We start from the raw sequence: 22,513 nt of genomic DNA, 5'->3' as shown, positions 1-22,513 counted from the left end.
CTTTGTACACCTTTTAACTTTTGTAGTTAGAGTTTTTTTTTTAATCGATATATTTAACCTTTTTTTTCAACATAACTTTTTAATTTTTAATTGCTCAGGGCTGTTTACAAGATGCTACTGCGAGGAAAACAGGACTGTCATTTGCATTGTAAACAAATCTTCTTCATCTTCCTTATAAACAGATGGTTAATGTCATCCCTTTAGCTGGTCAGTGGTGTCAATGCTGTGGCTGATTGGTGTGTTATTTTTCCAGTGTGAACACACTACATACTCAACTTGTTTAAAAAGTGTGGAACTGGGACACAGTTGCTGTTTCTGTGTATACTAACCATATATTTATGTAACTGTCTATTAGAGCTGCTAAGATTAGTCAGTCAGCTGAATATTAATCAGCCACTATTTTGATAATTGATTCGTTGTTTCAGTAGAAGCAAAAAAAAACTGACAGTTTGCTGCTTTTTCTTTTTTCTTTATGATGAAAATACGTTTGAGTTTTGAACATGTGGCCAGCTAAAAGAAGAAACGCATACGGACTGTTTTGAGTATATTATACTGATTGTCAAGTGCGAACACACTCATACACACAGACCCCAAACTGCTTTGAATTAATTTGTGTGGGATAAAAGCAGTTCCACCTGTGAACCAGTAGGTGGCAGCATAATATCAACCAACTGTATAAGCGATTTTCTTTTTTTCCCCCCCTTTTTTCTACCACTGTCCTTTATCATTATCATAGCAGTGTCCTTTCAGGCTTGACCTTGGTCTAGACAGGTATGGATCCTGTGACTAACAACGCCGAAAGCATCAGCCAAGAGCCCGATCGGCACAAGGTCCATACATCCCTCATTCGAAGGGAAAGCAGATCCTATTTCACCTTCTACCTTTCCATCCTATCATCAGTGCTATTTGCAAAACATCAGCAGTGCTGCAGGTGTGTGTTTGTCTGTGTGGAGGAATCAATGTTCTGTTTCTGATCTCTGTAGGGAGTCAAAGGGTTGTGATGGCTCACAGTGGGCTCCTGCCTAAAAGTTTGTCCTGTCAGTGATCATGAAACGGGAGCACGGAGGGGGGAGCCTCCATTCAAAAACACCTTGATGTTTTGCATGTTAAATCTCATAAATCACCAGTTCTGTGGGGAAATAGCCATTCCAGAAAAGGAATACACACTTCCATTAGCTGCCATGTGGGATAGGATCGGATAGATTTTCTGAATGCTGCTCGGTGTACTTAATGGACTGCAAGGGAAACGTGGATTTATCTGACATGTTTTGTAAGAGTTGAGAAAGCTGGAAATTGAGCGCGCGTTGTGGACGCCACGCACCATCGGTTTTGTCAGGTTTAAAATGTATGGATTCACAGTGCATCAGGGTTCTCCTCCGCTCTGCACTGCGCTGCCTGTAAGCTCACTGTGGAGACGAAGAATGGGTCAGCTTCCCAATGAGCACCAAGGACGTTTTGCACACTTTCACATTAGTTAAAGCACAAACGTGCGGCAGGCTGGTGGTGATAAACGATCAGTTAGTTTGTCACCTGCTGCGGTTACATCGAACAGGTCATTAACCTCCTGCTGCTCACTCATTTTTAAAAGTGCACTTTATGGGAGGCTTTGTAATGCGAAGACTGCCGTCATTCAATAAAAATAATATGAAACGTGAGCAATGTGGTCTTCATTTGCCTCCCGGTTGACATATTATTGGAGTGATAACATCCACCCAACCCCCCATTATGTATTAAAATACAACCAAGTGCCACCAAAAGACCTATTTTTACAATAAAATCGGACTCTTTACAAGTTGGAAGTGGTTCAGATAAATAGCAGCAATCCTTTGTACACTTCAAATGGCCTCGGTTCAGATTTGTTTGGTGCGACTGCTCCTGTAAGGCTCATTTCTCTTATCTTAAAATGCCATAGGAGATAACACAACAAAGCTGGGGATGTGGGATATAAGACATGGCACTTTTTATCTGCACTGAGGGGTTTTTCTCAGTTCGTTTTGTTGCGTTTCTTTGTGCAAATGGTAGTTGGAAAGGAGCCAAAAGGATACCAGAGCCACAATGGTGTGTGTGTGTGTGTGTGTCTATACGTTTTTTTTTCATGCGTAGTCACAGACTGACCCAATTTACGCTCTGTAGATCTTACTGGTCCTGCTTTATGAGGCCAACATTATAGGCTATTTTTATGTGAATGTCACTCCCAGCAAAGCACGACCCAGACTGGTTCAGGGTCATGCTGGGGACTACAGCCACGGGACAGAACGGTAACACAATCGCAGCAAATATGATCATATTTATCACTACTTAATCTACATATTGTTGCCAAAATAAATTTAAAGATTTTAATTGGCTGTAATGATTAGTCATCTCCAGCGCGTCGTTAACGCGCAAAGCGGGAGACACCTGACGTCTCCACCACGCAGGCGCGCCTCCGGTGTGGTTGCAAAATCATAGCGTGAGCCCAACGTGTGTTACCTGCCGTCACAGAGCCACGGAGCTTTGGGGAAAGTGAGTGCGCCGCGGGTTCATGAGTGAGAGCTTCCCTCAGTCACATTCGCCCGTGCGCAATGGCACCGAGCGCTCCTCCTGCTCGCCTCGCAGACCGGGCGCGATGTCCGGATAACTTTTAACTCTGCTCGGACGATGCTTTTGCCCGATGACATCTGATGAATTCTTCGCTGGGAAACCGTAACAGGTATGTAAGGTTGTTAGGGGGGGCAAAGGGGGATACTAAAGCTAACTAATTTTTGATATATTGTTTGTTTTCTGCTGCAGTGTCTTGCCAGCTGCTTTGTTTGTTAATTGTTTCATTGTGCATGTGCTCTGATTGTGACCATATGGGAAACTCGTTTTGTGTGTGTGTGTGTGTGTGTCAGTGGACTTGGCAATATTTGACCCCAGGCTTTCTGGATACGTGATTGTGAAGCCTGATAAGGTGCGGATTTAATTTAAGGATTTAATTGAATTTCACATGAAGGTTTGACCTGTGCAAATTAAACCCTCCCCACAGCTCTAATAAATTTGTAAGAATGAGAACAATTAATTGCCATCAGCTAAGTCTTATTTGGCTGCGTAACCCCCATTTAATTCATCCGCGATTAATTCAATATTCATCGTCTGATAATAAAACTAAGTTGTCTTTATGTTTTTGTGTATACGCAGTTAGATGTAGTGACGACCCTGACTTCATCACCTCCTTACAGCCATGTGTATTTATGTGTGTGTGTGTATATGGGCATGTGCATGAGCGAACATACATTTTTAGGGTCCGATAAATCCCATTTCATACGCGCGCGCGCGCACACACACACACACACACACACTTGTAGGAGGTCAGTGTCCTGCACACTGAGTTAGCAGGATCCGGTGGTAGTTAATATGAGAGCTCTGACGAACAAAAGAGTGAAGAGGGAAATCGGTTTCAATTAGCACTTGAAGTACCAGCAAACCATTCACTGGAGGACATGCGGTCTTGTACCACATAACCAGAGCACTTGGATTAAAAACTCAAGCCTGTGTGGTTGATGGTTTTACTCTTGGTAACCTGTCACACCTAATTTTGTGATAAACTCAGTGTTGCACTCGCATTAGGAGACTTTAAGGTGATGAATATCAGTGGCTGCTTTTTTTCTTCAGTTCCTCATGTGGACAATCATATGATACTGGAGCCATTCAGGAACTGAGTGGAATTATAGACTGAGGAAATCTTTAAAAGCCTCCTGGGTTGGAGCCAGATCTAAAAATGGTCCTACTTTCTCTGTCGTTCTCCCTATTTCTGTCTCAGAAAGGGAGGTGGCAGGGGACTGGATACGATGGATCAGTTTGTATAAACATCTAGGCACAGGTGTGAGCATCGCCACAGTGTTGTTATTTGGACTCAGGCCAGAAAAAGGAGGATTGGGAATAAATGAGGAAGAGGAAGCGTGGAGAAGAGCAAGGAGCAGCGCCCGGGACCAGAGCCAACCAGACCTCTCAGGGTGGCAGCGCTGACTTATTACTTCTCCCTGATGAGCTAACCTCACTGAGACTGCTCAAAGGCACACTGCCAGCCTCTCATTAAAGTTACCGTCTACACTTTGTAGCTTCTGTTTCTGTTAGTTGTATGAAAGCCTTTTTACAGGAAGGCATACATATGAGAGGCTGACTCGAACAGCCATAAATGCATCGCACTGACAGTGAAGTTTGCTGCTAAGAGCATGGATTTCTGCTGAGTCTTTATGGGGTTGATTATGTAGGAGCCAGAGGCATCAATATGTGCATCCATTTTTCATTCGGCGGGAAAAATAAAACACTAGTGCTCGTGTACGGCCAGCAGCAGTGATGTATAACAAAGGATTTTCACCCGTTTTATTTATCGGTTCATCTGACTACTGTTGCCAGGAGCCGGTAGATGTTTCCCAGTACGTGTCTTACATGAAATAGTACTGCTACCATCATCTTATGGCTTATATACTGCACCTTCATCTGACTAATGAGGTGTGAGAAATGTCTGTGAAAGGGAGTAATGTGATAGATGGGTTAACATCAACACTGTGCTCTTTTCCTCCCATAGGTCTGCCAAACCCCCCATGTCACCGGGACGCCTCCATGGCGATGTTTAGCAGCGCAGAGCGGCTCTGGAACGAATCAGACAGTCTCGTATGGGATGAGAGGAATGAGAGCTCAGAGGCATTGGGGCAGGATGAACGTAACTACTACGCCATGCTGTACTCCCTGCTCATCCTGGCCATCGTCTTTGGAAACGTGCTGGTGTGTCTGGCTGTGCTGAGGGAGCGCTCGCTCCAAACAACCACCAATTACCTGGTGGTCAGCCTGGCCGTGGCCGACCTGCTGGTGGCCTCGTTGGTCATGCCCTGGGCTGTGTACCTGGAGGTGAGGGGGGGGGTCACGGTGTCTGTGTGTACTCCATGTCAGCATGTCTAGCATTTCTCTTGAGCAGTGGTTCCCAACTTTTTTTGTGTCGTGGTCAGAAGCGTTATGGTTTTGAGTTGTATGTCCCTTCATTTTGACTCAAGGGTGAACTGATTAGAGCGATTTTGGCAGTCAAAGGTCGAAGGCAAAGTCACTATTAACAGGATATGCCAGGAACAATTTGTGGAAATTTCTTCAAATTTGGCACAAAAATCTGCTCAGACTCAAGGATTAGCTGATTAGATTATGGTTGGTCACCTCACAAAACACAGCCAAGAATTCATGCACTAATAATGACAAAATTTCACACACATCTAATAGGTATAAGTGATAGATAGATAGACAGATAAGATGAACGTTACTGAACCCACAGCGGGGAAATTCGCTTGTCGTGACAGCCCACAAGAACAGAACAGAAAGAGAGATGGAAGCTTTATTGATCCTGAAGGAAATCTAACATGTTTTTTTAATCTAAAAGGTCAAAAGAAAAATTAACCCTGACATCATAATGTTTTCTGTCCATTATTCAATACCATCATGAGCAGGAGCAAATTATTTCAACTCCTCTGCTTGCTTGCTAATTAGCTTTTCAATGCAATCTCTTTTTATGGTATTACAATAGTCAACTCAGCTTACTGGTTATTATGACAGTAATTTTACTGAGGATCAGCACCACAACAATTTGTAATCCTAATTGGATGCTTTTCTTCCCTAAACACAAAAATGTCAATATCTAATCACACCGTGATTTCTTTTAGATTAGCTAAGCTACCCCACAGTCATTTTACCTTCACCCCGGCAGCAGCTGCACCCGACACTCCCCCGATGAGAATCACTCATCCAGTGTGTGTTAAAGCGAAGAAGGCTAAGAAGGTGGAGAGTAGAGTACGGAGGATGTGGAAGAGATTGAAATACAGATGCTTGGCAGAGATTGAGGAGCTGACACTGGAGAGGAGAAGAGAGGAGAGGTGGAAAAAGGACAGGAAGTTGTGGGGGAGACAAAGTGCACTTTTGCAACAGTCAGCTGCAGCTACAGCTACAGTCAGACAAGGAAAAGGATGAGGGTCATTTATAGCTTATTGCATAGTGACAACTGTGAGGGTGATAGGGAGACAGTAACGATGATGAAGGGTCGTTGGATAGCACTTTGCTCGTGTAGATTGTACATAATTGCTGAAGGACACACTGAATATTACCAAATAATGACTTAATGTGAGTTGGCTAATTGGCTGAGCTTCAAATTACAAAGAAACCTGTAAATTAAATTTTTATCAATCCTCTGCTGTGGCAAATTGCCATTTCTAGTGGCTTTTAATTTTTATTCACGCTTCACAGATTACTCAAGCTTAACACAGTTTGTCTGCTAATTGTTCATCTCCTTCGCCTCCATTCTTGTGTCACTTGCTGGTGAGTAACTGCTTTAAATGATACTGGCACACGTGACCCTCAGGCATTCACTTGTCATCAAAGTAATACGCTGAAGCTGAAAATGCATCGCATAGGCGTCGAGGTGCCGAGAAGCTTTTTTGAAGCTTGGGGATACAGAAAGTGTTTAAGTGGAGGAGTTTTTAACCACATGAGGTCAAAAAAATTATCTGTTTGAATTCCAGTTGTGTTTAACAAGCAGCCACTCCATTGCTGAACGTTTGCTGAGTGTCAGCAGAAAGCAGCACTTCATCACAGTGTGCAAAAGATTCAACGGCAGGTCAAACAGAAAAAAAAATAAATAAATTAACACACTCAGTGAACAGAGGCAGGCAAATGAAAGATGATTATGTCCTTTGAAAGGTAAACTGAGGTAGCCGGGAACCTAAACAGGATCTGGTCATGAGTTCAACTTCCATGCAAGCAGTCACGCTGTCAGAGCACGTGCTACATTTTTCATTTCGGATTCAAGGGGGAGACTTACCCTCCCATTAGGAATAGGTCGTTTAAAGATATTTAAAGATAGTGTGACACAAAAATGTAATATTCATTAATTTAGCAGGAATGTAAAGGTCAGTAATATCTGGGATAAGGCGGGGGAAAAAATATATTAGCAGAGAGTCAGGGGCAAAGATTTTCAATTCCCAACACTGGCACTGCGAGCTCCATCATCCTGCGAGCTCTAATCCGAGGGACAGGGGGATTAGCCTGTTGTGACCAGAGGGTTGCTGGTTGGCTTCTGCAGGCGCATCTTGGCAGGAAAATTGACTGAGTATCCCTTTCCCCTCAGTAGGTCCTAATCATGTGCCCTTGAGCAAGCCACCTTCTCTCTGGATGGTTGATGTATGAGTTGGACTTGGAGGAAGTGGCTGTATCTTGGCAGCCATGATTGAGCGCCCACTTCCCACAGTTCATCCAAAACCGCGTTGCCCTCCCTCAGGAAATGTATGACCTGACAGTAACATCTCCATTTGTAGTGCGTAGGGTTGTCTTCTTTCAGGTCCGGATTTTATTGGCAGTGTTTTACTACGTGGGATCTGATATACAGTGAGATCTGACAGAAAACATATGATTAACTGAAAACGGTGAAAACAGAGATTGCTTCCTCTCTGAAAGATGCTGTATCTCAAGTGTCTTAACAGTTGCTTCCCCTGCTGTGTCTTTTCACTGAGACATTTAGGGACCCTTCAGTGCTGGAAATGTGGAAATATAGATCACTTATGTTCAAACACAGTCAGTTCAGAGTGTCTTCAGAGCCCCACTGAGTCACCATCGTATTCCCACGCTGTGCACACAATATTAAGTATGTTCCCACATGTTTGCCACGGTCTTTTTGTGTGTGGGGGTGACTGACTACACATCGTGTACATGTAGTGCATATATTGCGTGTATTGGTCTTATTAATGGTCAGAACAGATGTAGCTGAGGCTAGAGGTATACTGATTATCATCCTTGTGCTGAGTGCAAACACAGCCAACTTTTCCATTTTGTAAGTTCTCTAAGTTCTTTCTGTCTCACTGCTGTCTGTAATTTGTTTTTGCTTTGTTGTTTTTGCAGCTGCTCCTGCATTTCCTTCCTTTGCGGTGCATTGTGGATCAATAGCGTACATTAACAGCACACTCAAATCAAACATTTACTAGTGTGTATACTGACTTTTTAAGTATATCAGTATATATATGTATTCATATAAATCCTGCTTAGAATTCGGGAACATTGCAAGTATGGGTCAAGATCCAGAAATGCTGGTTACATTTCCCATATTGCGATTGAACAGTACAGCTGATTACACCCTCCCCGCCCAGTTAACATCGACATCATTCAAACTCAGTGCCTCTCAGTGTTTGTGGCAGGCTTTCTGTTAAAAGCACACTGCAGGCTCAAAACAAAATAACGCTGATGTTGTGACTGTGAGATCAGCTGGTTTATTTTCTCTGACTTGACGAAGAACCTCCAGACCCACAGACGACATTATGCAGCTGTTTCTACAGGCTGTGTCGTACTAACCATGACAAGCAAACTGATTTTTATGAGCAAAACCGTTGGAGAGTGCCTCTGAATATGGGGATATTGGGATAGGAACTGATTTCAGGTTAGGATTAGTGTGTATTAAGGTTAGGCAAGTTTGGAAATGAACATAGAGGTGAGTGTTTCCACATCAGCAGGCATGTGAGAAAACAAATGTGGATCTGTTTGTCTCTTTCAAGTTTTGTATGCGAAAAGATATTGCTGTCTATTTACATCTTTGTAGGCTACGTGTGTGTGTATTCCCATGTGTGCCTGCCGCCTCACTGTGTAGGCATACGTGAGTATTCTCATCTCAGACTTAAGAGATTCAGGAGTGAGGCGATGGAGGGTGAATCTCATTTGTCGTTGTCAGACAGTTATTACTGTCTCTGCTGGGTGAGGTGGAGGGGATGAGGTTTAAGGTGTCTGTGGTTTAGCTTGGGGTTAATGTCCTTTCCTGACAGTTAGAGACTACCTCAAGCAAAATTAGACCCTGTGTTTGACATTCCCTTGATTCTACTTCCTGCTAACAGCATTATGTGTGTGTGTGTCCATCTTCATGGCATAATCAATGAAACTTGACACTTTACACTTGATCGTTTTAGAGATCCTGATCTGGGGGACAAGCACTGTATGCTGACAGATTATATTGAGTATATTTGTCTAATGACTAAATCAATAAGCATAAATGCTAAAGTTTAATGTATAATGGTGAATATTACTGTACCCTTTTTTGCAGCTTATGTTTTTTTATTTTGCTTCGTCCTCCCATACAACGCCAGCCTGCGTATTTTTCCCTTCTTGATTGCCTACTTGTCACATGTTCGAGTGTGTGCATTCGTGTGTGCATTCAGTGGGTTCTTCACACTTCACGGCGAAGAAGGGGAAGAAACGTGTGCATTGCTAATACGCCTGTTTGTCCTGCACAGGTGGTCGGCGGTGCCTGGCTTTTCAGCCGCGTCTACTGTAACATCTTTGTCACGCTAGATGTGATGATGTGCACTGCCAGTATCCTCAACCTGTGTGCCATCAGCATTGACAGGTGAGTGCGCAATGTGTGTTTACCTTCTAGCTGCGGTTATTATGCATAACTACAGATGTTGCCACTGCGTCTACAGTATGAATGTCATCCATGTCATATTTCAGAATCTTTGGCTCAACTTACCTTATCGAAATTTCAAAAAAAGAGACGGTGGGGAGGACACAGAACCGAGGAGGTTTTGTGTACACTGTGTGTTTACTTGCTGTGCATTTGTCTTTATTAATACAGGAAGAACTGCACAGTGCCATCAGTTTGAACCATCAGTGCACATCTAGTATTTACATTATTTACTTGCTTAGCTTTCTTCTTGTGTCATGGTTAATATTTAATAGCGCTCCAGGGTATTTGAACTTTCAACACACAGGTTCAACTGTATAGAATGAATTAAGTAGTACAGAATGCCTGAATGTGTCAAGGGGATGTATTAGTACAACATGTATGGAGGAGGGAGTCCTCCTCTGCAGTTAGTAAGACTTTCAGATGGGTGCTTTAGCAAGAAAAAGTGTCATCATGTACAAAACTTTGTCAGCAACAGGGCAAAGCAACAGCTTCCCGGCGGCCCCCTTAAGTCCCACTCAGTCTCACTTTGTGTCTGTTCATTTTTTTCAGTGTGATTATTTGCAAATTAGTACAGCAAGTACAGGAAACAATTAAGGTCTGCATTATTATCTAATTAAATACAGACTGTTAAAATCTGATTTCAACAACCAATTTATTCACTTTACGAAATGACAATGTGAAAACAATTTGACAGTATGTGAAAGGGGTCACTCTGATTTTGTTGTCTTAAAACTTTAGTTTTATACCAAGTTTCTGCTCGTTTAGTCCACTACTTGGCTGTGGTAGGCAGCTGCTTTCAGTGAAAAACAAAAACAAAACACATCCATACACTCCTTGCTCAACGTCAAACAGCAAACCGACGTAGTCAGAGACTACACAGCACAGTGGAACATTTAGCTGCTAAATAGCCAAATATTTCCGCCAGGAGTTGGTGGAAACATCAGACAGGTGGTCAGAAACATGACTGAAAATGAATGAATGGTGTTTCATAAGAGCCTAAATAAGCAACTGTTTAACTTTAAAAGGTGGCGATGAATGCTGTGATATCGCAGGTTTAAATGACCACAAATTATGCACATAAAAAACCTGCAGCCAGGATTGGGTTTTAAATAAGGACTTTAATGTTTAATTCTACATGATTATATGCCTGCACGCACATGTTTGTCCTGCAGTGAATAATTTGCTTATGATTTTGCCTCTGAAGTTCTTTGTAGCCCTCTGGGTCTCTGTGATTGATTATTAGATGAGTCAACAATGCTGCTGCAACAGCATCACACGCTTTGTGATGTGTTAAATTATAACGAACCAGCGGCATTCTTGTCATTGATAGTGTATAACACACCTGCTTTGCTGTTGTGACAGTGTTTTTTATTTATAAGTTCATAGCAGTCGTGCTGTGATACCAGAGAAAATAGCAGGAGGAGTTGAACCAGGCTACACAGAGGCAGCAAATAAACCAGAAAAGGTTTTTTTCCATCAAACCTGAAGGTAAAGAGTCTTTGTGAAAGTATTTACAGCGGAGGTCACATTATAAGTAGCAACTCAGAACCAAAGACCCTCGACTTCATTCTCAACTAAAAGTGCAATTTAAAGCTGCACTTGATCAATAAATCATGCATCATTTTTTTTTTTTTTTACCCCTCTGCTTTTTCATCTCTGCTGTTATTTAACACGACAGCAACATGGCAGAAGGGTAAAGACAGCGTAAAGCGGGGAAGGGGAGAATATTTTTAGTGAACGTCTGTGCTCCGGGTTTCGCCCTGCATTCTGCCCACAGAGGACCCAGTGTAATTAGTCTGATGAGGATAAACAATCATGGCAGTTATCTGGCTCTAAACAGCAGAACATCACATGCAGTTTGGGTCGGGGTCCAGCATAATTGCTGCTTCTTCTGAGCCATTGCTGAACCCAGCTTTCCCGGGCTCATTATACACTCTTGGCGTATAGTGTGCTGATTATCACTTAAATCAGAGCTAAACTATGTTTATTGCTGAATACCCAAATTGTTTCTAAATAGAAATTTCTGGTTTGTTGCTCCATTGTTGGTCTTTATATTACCCACTTCCTCTCAGCAGTGCATTTTTTGGCATCCCCATAGACCTGTTCTTTTCACGAGGCCATTTTTCTGGTTCTAATTATTCCTTTTTACTGTACTATATCAGCACTTTTCTAGTCATTTAAATGTCACAATCAATCCCCTGTAGACACATACACATTTTCAAAGCTGATCAGACTCTCGTGCGTGTATGTCTGCAGGTACACAGCAGTGGTGATGCCCGTCTTGTACAACACCACCCATCGCTCCAGGAAAAGAGTTTTTGTGATGATTGCCACCGTCTGGGTCCTGGCCTTCGCCGTCTCCTGTCCCCTGCTGTTTGGTTTCAACACCACAGGTCAGGTCAATGACGTTATGACTTCATCTTCCTGTCCAGATTCATCGCAGCGAAGAGTGATGCAGGATGTAGAGCAAGATGTGAGGCGCTAAGGCGTCGTGGCATTTTGAAATTCAGAATCAAAATTCAGTCTGCTAGCTATTTGTGGTCAGTGGTGGGACATGATATACAGTCCAAAGTCGGATTTATAAGCGCACTCCAATGAATTTTGCATGTTAGAGTCAAGTTGCTCTTCATGCAGAGTTTTCTCAAGTGTGAGAAAATAATCAGTGATGATGAGAATTTTCAAAAGAGCAGCTGAAGTACCAGGCAGAGGCCACTACAAATGTGTAATACAACAAAGTTAGCAAGTTTGCACAAAATTAGAGTATTTAAAGGTTAGGAGTGGAGGCAACAGTCTTCTCTCCAAGGTCGCAATAACAGGAGGCTTTTTTTGTTATTCACATTCTGTCAGCATTGCACAAATGCAATGACAACATCTGAGTTTTGAATATTGTATGCATTAAATTCTTGCCAAATAAGGTTACTGTAGGCGGAGAGATGGTTTCATCTTCTGATGGATGTTCTACATAACTGAAAATTTGCTGCTCTGACAAAATCACATCCTCTGGATTTGGTCTGTGCAACGTGGGAATTAGAGGAATCAACCACCAAATAATAAGAGGGACAGAGAAATGCGAGTAGCTATTTTAATTTCAATAGCCAGCAGCACAGATGCATGACTGCACGCACACAATGAAAAGCATTAGTCAGACACAATGTAAAGCTACTCACAGAGATACAGGCATCTGATTGAGTCCACTTTACAATCAATGCATAACAATGGCTTGTGATTGCAGGAATCCCACTGTTTTGTCAGAATGCAACAAAGCATTAGCATTGGAAGGAGGGACCAGTGGGTTCACATCAGGCCCAGGATCCTTCAAAAACAAATAGAGTGCTAAAAAGAGCAGCTTGACAGGACTAATACAGTAAAAGTGCTGAACAAAATGACTAAATAACATGAATCTGGAAACTGGAGAAGCGGCTAGAAAGTAGATTTTATCTGTCTGTCCTTGATTCCATCTCTCTGTGTACTGAGGTATGTGGTATCGATCCTGGGAGAGACAAATCGCTTCAGTTTGTTCATGCCATTGACATGCAATATGCGTTTCACGGCTGTGGTCAGGCCCTGTGTAATTTTTCTTTTTTCAATCTTCTTCAGTCTCAATTTACAGCACTACATTAGCTCACTTGATAGATATTTTACCTTAGAATTTATGATAGAATAATTGGTCTATATGCTATTATTATCATGTCAAATGCCCTCTTATCCTGAATTTATGGCGCAGTTATTATCAAATCAATCATCCTTCCATTTCACAGTCGCCACTGTAAGCGTGTGTGTACAGAGCTGTGCAGTTCAGTTTGTATGCAGAATATGAATAAGCACAAGCCTTTGAGGTTATTTTCAAAATGAAGTGCATTCACCAGGGTCAGAGGTTGGCTGTAAATTACATCGATTGTATCTTTTTTCATAATGTGATGATGGCTGTTTTGCATAATGATATTTTGCGTTTTGACTCAGATGACCCCATGGTGTGCTCCATCTCCAACCCCGATTTTGTTATCTACTCCTCGGTGGTGTCCTTCTACCTGCCGTTTATTGTCACTCTGCTGGTCTACATCCGCATCTACGTCTTCCTCAGGATGAGGAGGAAGAGGATCACCTTCGGCCAGGTCAGCGGAAAGGTGCAGCCGGGCTCGACTCCGCCGTCCGTGGTGAGGCAGTTATTTTATTTCTGTTTTGCTCTGCTTCCTGTATTGGTGTCTGCATTAAATTATTGTACCACCTTCTTTTAAGGCACTCTTTATAAAGGATTTGTAGCTAAAGCTTTATTAATGGTTAATCATTTTAAAGTGTTCACAACATTCACAACTGCAGACTTTATGTTTATAAGATAGATAGATAGATAGATAGATAGATAGATAGATAGATAGATAGATAGATAGATAGATAGATAGATAGATAGTATTGGGACACACCTCTTTATTATTGAATTCAGGTGTGCAATGGAGCTATTTTTCAGGGGTTGGGCTCAGCCCCTCACTTCCACTGAAGGGAAATCTTAATGCTGCAGCATACCAACACATTTTGGACAATGTTATGCTTCCAACTTTGTGGCGACAGTTTGGGGAAGGTCCTTTTCTATTCCAGCATGACTGTGCCCCAGTGCACAGAGTAAGGTCCATAAAGACATGGGTGGATGAGTTTGGTGTGGAAGAGCTTGACTGGCCCACACAGAGCCCATCAAACACCTTTGGGATGGACTGGCCAGGCCTTTTTGTCCAACATCAGTGCCTGACCTCTCAAATGCTCTGTTGCATGAGTGGGTGAAAATCCCACACAAAAACACTGCAAAATCTCATGGAAAGCCTTCCCAGAGGAGTGCAGGCTGTTATAGCTGTAAAGGGCGGCCAACTCCATATTTATGTCTGTGTATATACAATGCGATGTCATTAAAATTCATGTTGGTGTAATGGTCAGGTGTCCCCAATACTTTTGTATTTATGGTGTAGATAATGTATTGTAGATTCAATACATAACAACAGTGCAATTCTGAATTTAGTTTTCAACCAACTGTCAGTGCTTTGATCACTTCTGTCACTCTAATGTTTGCCCCAGTGTGATCTGATGGCTTTATCTTTTAACCGCAGGCAAGGAGACATCAGGTCATGCTGTGTGCATCTGTATCAACCCTATTTTTAAATCTTGAGGATAAAAAGACAGTGTTGGATAATTCAAGCCCGTAATTTGACAAGCTTTGGTATATCCAGGAGTTTCATGTAAAATGTGGATTCCACTTCATCTTTCCTCTGTTTTAACAGTAGGTTACAGGTAATTGGTTATAGTTGGGCCCACTTTGGGATGTCATCTGTGTGTGGAGACACTTGTTTTAAGATCCAAGCCTGGCTGAGTTCTGGCTGAGAGAGGTATAATGGGAAAGAGTTTTGAAATAAAATAACAGGACTATGACTCACTCAAATGAATGAACATTTGATATGACAAAGGAGGCTTTCCGTTTCTTTTTCCTGGTTTCAAATGTGGCTGACTTTATTTCTTTATCCATCATTTCTTCAATGGATTCGCACTCTGTTTGGTTCAGTAGTGACAGTGACTGAAAGTGCAACATGAATCCCAATCCCCTTGATTTACTCTTCCCTGTGACAGTCAGTGAGATTTGTTTGAAGCCTAATAAATATGTCCTATGAGACGAAGAGTGAGGAATCGATGAGTTTCCAAGCGCATGGCAAAAACATTCTGCAGCTGTAGATTGCTGGGGTAAAGGTGTTGAGATAAGTATTTCTTTTGAGAGTATTTTTTTCTGTCTTGAACTTCCCTCTGCTCCCCTAGGAGACCTGTCTGCAGGAGGAGACTCCCAAGGCGAAGCAAGACTTGTCACCTATAAGGATTAAAGTGGTAGGTGTTGTTTTAAACAAGAGATTGAACACAACTGTGGGATTTCTGAATTGATTTTCTTTCAGCGCTGCAGTTTTGCTGAATCCAGTGCAGCCTGACGCCTGACTAACTCTCTGTATTAACTGTGTTGGCGTATTCTGACATGGTGGCACGCAAGCCGGTTCTGTTTTTAGCTTTTCTTGTGAGTCCATCTTTGTGTGTGTGTGTGTGTGTGTTCATGCACATGCTCGGGTTTGTCGCTCCGCTGTGTGGTCGCAGCCCTGGGGTCTGAGAAGTAGCTGAAAATTGTGATTGTGAAGCGTGGCTTGTCGCCTTCTGTCACCTGGCTAGTCAGCTGAGCAAGGTCCACGGGTGACGCACTGCAGCACCTGCATAATCTGCAGACCGTTCTAAGGCGGAGCGAATAACAATCTGTAATTTTCCCCTGAGGAAAATGTGTGATGAGACTGCTATAAAAACTCATGTTTCTGGGAATACTAGAAACACACATTGCACTATGCCTCAAACTGACTCTTCTTATTACTCCAGGGGGCTTTTGGAGCTGTATCTGCAGGATTCTTTTGATGTTTTACAAAATGGAAGTAAATGCTGCCAGAAGAAGTCAATAAACAGACTCTTGAAATATTGCATTTACAGGCGATACACAGATACTATAGTTGCACTGATGCCAGCTGAATTCTAATTGTGCATCTGTTATTTAAAAACTTGGAGTGGAGGTGCAGGGAGAGCTTTGCCAGCTCTTTCAGTGTGTCTCAACAACACTTCCTCCAGTTTTCTGAGTCGTACTCACCACTTTGTCAGCTCACTTGAGTACCACTCAGCTTTCATATTTCCCATATGAGCTTTAAGCAGGATAAGATGAAGGTAATCTGTCAAGGTAGAGAAATGACCTGTGATTATTTAAAATTCAAACATTAAGAATGCAATAATTTATTTGTTTTGGAAAACTGGGGGTAACAGAACAAGCTTAAGACACAACACTGGCACAATATCGCCTGTGTTTGTGTTTCTTGACACTGGACCAACAAGTCCAACACTCACTCCCTTTAGCTCTGTTCTGTATCCAGCTGTTTAGAAAGAAAAACCTCCATTATATTCACCAGACAGCTGTTAACTTTGTCATCCTTTTGGTGCTTGGCAGGTAACATACATGACTGTAAGTTTATAGAGCTATTTTGCTGACAAGTGCTGCCTGTTGATGAGACTGAACCAAAACATTAGAGCTGCAGGTCGGAAAACCAAAACAATGAGCTAAAAACACTGATAACTCCAGCGTTGGTCCATCCCTAAAACCAAATATGACCCTGGCATTTTTGTTACGATAAAACTAATGTACAATTTGCTAATAATAATGATGTATTTGTCCCAACAGCAGAGTGTGGAGCCTTCAGGTCCCTCCAAGCCCAGCCTGCTGTCAGGATGCCTGTGGCACAAACGCCCTAAGACGGGACCTGTGGAGAATTCTGTACTGCCCCCAGTGGACATGCACAACTGCTGCAGCATCAGCCACGCCTCCTGCGGCCGCACTGAGCTAGATTTGGAGCAGGATCAAGGGGAGGAGGAGGAGGAGGCGGTGGGGAACAACCAGCACGAACAGCCTCCTGTCAGGATGAGCTGCGAGGTGAAGGATCTGACCAACGGACGAACACACACGTCGCTGCGGCCGGTGCCTCACTCTCATACCGCCAATCCACGATTCAGGAGCATGCACGCACGGGAGAAAAAGGCCACCCAGATGCTGGCTATTGTGCTTGGTGAGTGGAGACTGTATGAAGTGGGATGAGCTGAGGAAATGAAAATGTAAATGTCAAATGAACACTTAAAGCAAGTGATCTTATTGATGCAATAGACCCCTAAATTGCTCCTGCCACTTCCGCTTCTTTAACGTTCTGCTTATGGACCTTTCTGCCATGTGTGCCTGGTCACCTGTGCTGCACTATGCACCAGCACATTTGATTACTCCCTGCACATGTGCTGCATATTTTGCAAAAATCCAGCTGAAATGTCCAAAAAAAAGTCTGTCTGAATTTGGGTTCACAGTGTGTGTATGTGTGTGTGTGTGTGATGAGACACACGCTGTAGCTCCTGACACAGCTTCCACACACTCCAATTATCAGCCAGGTTGCTATAAGCCTGGTGAAGTTAACCCTGGCACAGCATCGATCTCGCTGTCAAAAGTGTAATCAGAGGTGTCTAATTACATTACACTGGCGTCAGTGAGGACACACAAGGAAATGTTATCACTCTGGCCCACTTCTCACCTGCCTTTCAGCCAACTGACCAGTGCTTTGCTGAGATGATGTGACCCCAATTATAGTGTGTGAATTTATAGTGTCCAGTGTTTTCACTGTGAAGCATTTCTTAGCTGTTTGAATTTACAGACTGTGTCCTTTTGGCTGCTGCCGGCTAGATTAAGTGACCTCAAGTCTTGCATGTGGATACTGTGCAAAGTACAGGTCAACTGGGAAGGAGGATCTCAAAACTAATATTTTTGTCTATGTGTTAATTTGGCCATACACACACACACACACACACCATACACGGAATAGATAAACAAAACAGCCGACTGAGTGTGCCTCAGCTATCCAAGCACGCTAATGTTTGCAGATTATGTTACAACACACACTGTTCGATCCGTTTCTTACAATTCTGCTCTTATGTTCTTTGGTTTTGTCTTTTCTCCACACCTCTCTGCTCTCCGGCTGCTCCAGGAGTGTTTCTCATCTGCTGGCTGCCTTTCTTTGTGACTCACATCCTGAACACCCACTGCAGGACATGCTACGTGACTCCTGGGCTATACAGTGCTTTCACCTGGCTGGGGTATGTCAACAGTGCCCTCAACCCTGTTATCTACACTACCTTCAACATCGAGTTCAGACGGGCCTTCATCAAGATCCTGAGCTGCTGAGGGAGGGAGGGGGCAGCGTGCCAGGAAATCAAAATAAAAATAACGCTGTGCATTTATGCTAAAACTCTGTGCTACGACTCTGCTGCAGCAGCGACCACCGCTGTACTCAAGGGGAACAAACCTGCTTTGTCTCCTGCAGGAGGTATACAGTAGCAGCAAGATGAAACAAGAGGGGGAAAAACAGACACTGTGGTATATGATAAATGCAAATGAAAGAGGATTTTTACTTCAGAACATACTCAAGCTTTTGTTTCTCTGCAGGGACTCCATTTGAACAGTATTACTCTTACTAATAGCACAAGGTGTTGGACTTTCTTGTGGATGTCTTGTACAGTATGTGTGTTGTTTATTGACACAGTTGCTACAGCGCAGGGCTTTCCAATCGGATTTTTTTTTCTAAATGAAAACTTTGGAAGCTCTTTGGATGGAGCTTTAAAGCACCTGCAAGGAGTTTAATCTGGTAAAGAGCCTCTATAGGACCTATAGACAACCAAACAATAACATCAGCCTTTCCAGTGTACTTATTCTGTCCTGTGGGTCCTGTTCCCCACAAATTCAGTCTAACAGCTTTAAAACACACAGACCGGAAAAGTATGTGTTTTCAGTCTTTAAGTGAGTGGTACATAAGTCAGTTTAAGGGAAGCAGAAGGAGATTTTTCTGTAGAAAATTTCATTTTTGATGTCGGTTGGGCTGAATCAGCAAATAAAAAGAAGAATCTTGCTTTGGCTAACATTAGCTGAATGTAGCCGGTGTTACATCTGTCATGCAAAGTAAGCACCACAAAGTACATGCACCAGGTAATCAACAATAGTTTGGATAAAGCTGAGAGGCATAATATTTATGAGAGCCTTCTGAAAAGAATTACTACTACCAAGCACGGTGAGATTAATCAAACAATTGAAGAAACAGTCACTTTTTGAAGGGTACTCCAGCCAACCCCTAGCTTTAATAATATGCTGCATCATTCTTTCACTTCCTTCCAAAACAAATGATCAGATAAAAAACAGTCCAGCTCTTTAGGCCATGGAGCTCATGAGAAATGTAGTCTTCATTCTGGAAAACACTACCGCTTTTGTCCACAGGGGCCGCCAAAATCAACACAACATCTTAAGTTCCTTGTAGTTGCTTTAAGGCTGGTAAATTTGATCGCAGAGCCACGGACACTTCGTCCTGAGGCCCACTGCCACCGCACTGTGTGGATTAACTGATGTTACCTCTCCCATTCACACCCTCCTTCACCATCATCACCGTCATCAGTTACTCACCGGTGCATGCACAAATCAGATTTCAAGGGCGTCCACTTGAATGGTGCTGGGGGGATAAGATTGGTCCCTGCAAAGACTCGCATCCTTTTGAAGATTATCACATATATTGATGTTGAGGCATTGTGCTCTGTGTGGAATCATTAGAATTAAAAGTGTGAGATTTTAACGTAACGCACAGTGGAAACATTTTCAGTGTTTTCAAGGGGGTTGTCTGTTTATTGGCCAACCTCCCTGTAATATAGAGGTGCCTGCTGGCTGTCCTGATGCGCTGGTAGTGGCAGAAGCTTTGTGATCTTCCCCACCCGAGCAGGATTGTAAACCATGTGGAGAGCCGGTATGTCACGGACAGAGCATTGATTCCAGTGTGTTGTAAATAAAAAAAAAGTATGAAGTGTTTATGTATACACGTGTATGTTTTAATCTTGCTGGTGAATGAAGACACAAAAAAGGAACAACAGGAACCACGTTTAGTGAACAGGATATTTGGGGGGACATTTAGAAACATAAGAGACACAACAGTGACACACAAAATGGATAATGTGGTGAGCTGCGTAGGAAGGAATAAAGTCAGAAAGGCAAGAAATGAACTGAAAGAACAAGGATGAAAGATAATTGTAGCAGGAGAAAAAATGTAGATGGATTTAGGATCCATGCAGGAGGGAGAAGCAGAGGATGTCAGGCTTTCTCAGCCTACATCTCAAGCACTCCCATTTCTCCGAGAGGCGTAAACACCTGCTCCCCTGACAGTTTGTGCCATTGCGTCGACTCAGCCTTGTTTCCACTGAGACTATTTAAAATAATGACGCACCGGGTGTGTGTATATGTGTGTGTATGCATATCTGTATTTATGGATTTTTGTTGTGATGTTCGCAGAGCATCAAATTAGTAATCATCATAACCAAAGCATTAATTTATGTTTTCTTTCTCTAAAAAGAAACTCTGTGCAACTCAAATCAATGTTTAATATGATGTAGAAGCTTAAAAAATGCATATTTACCTGGGTGAAAATGGGACACAAGCAAACTGAGGGTGAGATTCCACAGTGAACAGAGGAGATGTTTGTTCTTCTGCTCTTTAATTTAATTTGAATATGAATTAATTTAATTAAAGATGCAGTTTAGAGTGCACATGTGCCTCTACATCCAGTCGTTCAGAGACAGTAATTACATTCAGCTCTTACTCTAAATAAACTGCATATTTGCCTAAAGTCCCAAAGGCCTGGAGCAACTCTATAGACCCCAAGAGATTGCAATGTTCATAATATCCAATAATATGAAGCAGCAGAGTGGATGAAACACACTGATGATATTGCTGTGCATGTTTACTTAGCAGGGATGGTAAAAAAAAAATGTCACGTTTGTCCTTAGATGCTGCTAGAGGAAAGGTTATGGGGTCATTGAAGACAACAGAGTTTATCCCTTTGGGGGGACATGTATGTGCTCATCCAATTTCATGGCAATCTGCTTTTTTTTCTTTTTTTACCTTAAAAGACATCTTGTGTGCTAAGTTGACATTTTAGCCTGAAGGGGATGCAGGAGCTCAACATGCTTATCGAGAATCTAAAATTGCATAGAAGAGGTTTAGGCCACGGTCCCAAAAAAAGTTCACTTGTTTCAAGATTTTTCAACAGAAGAGGCTGAATGAGGCAGATGGCTGGATAAATCTATGAAACAGAAAAAGTTGACTGTGCCATTTTTAAAAAGAGAGACGCACTAATTCTTCATTTTATTGCCCATCATTTCAGTGCAATATAATTTCCTAGAAACAGCTTTATGAATTGATAATGATTGAATAATAAATATGCGTTCCTTCTGTAAATAGTAGTAAATCACATTATTCCTTCCAGAACATTGTCAGGAAATATAGAGTGTATATAGAAATAGATATTATAATGAAGTGTTAATCAAAGCAGCATGTATGAAATTTTCTTTGTCACATTGCATCTTGTGCAGGCACACGGGTGCAGGGACAAAGAGCTCACCCACCAACACAGAATTTCAGGTGCGGGTTTGGGTGCTGACGGTGTTCAAAGTCCTTATCGCTGCACTCCTACTGGTTTGCTGGAATGAAAGCAAATGTTGAAAGTAACGCTGTTGGTCTTTACATATCTGAGGCCTTTAGTGTGAACCTTTATGTGCATTACATCCTCAATCCTATAAAGAATTTTCCCTAAAATCTTCCTTTTCAGGTTAACCCCAAAAAAGTCAGGCTGAAAGATAATCCAGCATGAAGTACATAAAATGTTCGGTTTCATAAAGCTAAAAAGGCACAATTCTAAGTGTATTTCTTTACTAGTTCTAGTTTTAAATGATAGATCTGCTTTATTTGAGCAAATTTAGATTTCTGTGTTTCCTTTTTGCAAGACGAAATGTTCAGCAGTCCCCAAAAACACAGAAATTTATCATCGGGGACCATGAATGTTAATCAAAACTAGCCTGTTTCTAGCCCCGTGCTTGTCCGACTGCCAGGTTGGCCCATCCGGGGTGGGACTGGAGGCGTTGAGGGAACGTGTGAACGTCAAGAGGAAAAATATTAAGCAGAACTAGCAAGAGTTACAAATAGAGAAATGTATTTTATTTATTTTTTTTTATAAAGGGGGAATGAAAATGCCAGTCAAGCAAATGTATTATAGTCAAGACAAAAATAGTTGCTGATTTCTCCTATAATAATTAAAACTGAATTATTGTGTTTAAGGAATACAACATAAAAGAGACATTTTTTGACCAAGCGTGATAACTACGCCACAAACAAAGAAACTCAATTTCCAGGCAGAATATTTTTGTAAAGCGGTTGACCATCCAGGAATTCAGTATTACATGTATGTGTTTCATGTTTTAATTCAACTGCCCAATCCCCTTCGTTTACTTTGTCTGAGTCTGTATGGTCCTCTGAAGAGCATTGTGAACAGTTGCAGAGGCTACAAGCTAAATGTCAACATCATTTCATTGTTTCTTACATTCTTCTTCAAAAACAAATAAAAAATCTGACGACAACACGATGGGATTTACTGTCCTAAGCTGATGATTTCTGGTCACTGACTGTTTGTATAC

At 42.2% G+C, this 22,513-nt stretch overlaps 1 protein-coding gene across 1 annotated transcript; it reads left to right on the top strand.

Annotated features, from left to right (window-relative positions):
* The first annotated feature begins 126 nt into the window (after positions 1 to 126).
* Positions 127 to 21,503, top strand: drd3 (dopamine receptor D3). Its single transcript, XM_046371555.1, has 8 exons — positions 127 to 2,689; positions 4,547 to 4,866; positions 9,264 to 9,376; positions 11,693 to 11,829; positions 13,397 to 13,590; positions 15,224 to 15,289; positions 16,662 to 17,043; positions 18,001 to 21,503. Exons 2-8 carry the CDS (start codon positions 4,582 to 4,584, stop codon positions 18,195 to 18,197), a joined length of 1,374 nt encoding a protein of 457 aa, XP_046227511.1. The 5' UTR covers positions 127 to 2,689; positions 4,547 to 4,581; the 3' UTR covers positions 18,198 to 21,503.
* The last annotated feature ends 1,010 nt before the right edge of the window (positions 21,504 to 22,513 follow it).

The sequence above is a fragment of the Scatophagus argus genome, chromosome 18 (genome assembly GCF_020382885.2).
Source record: "Scatophagus argus isolate fScaArg1 chromosome 18, fScaArg1.pri, whole genome shotgun sequence".
NCBI classification, from domain to species: domain Eukaryota; kingdom Metazoa; phylum Chordata; class Actinopteri; family Scatophagidae; genus Scatophagus; species Scatophagus argus.
This window is presented reverse-complemented; position numbering and strand designations above follow the sequence as displayed.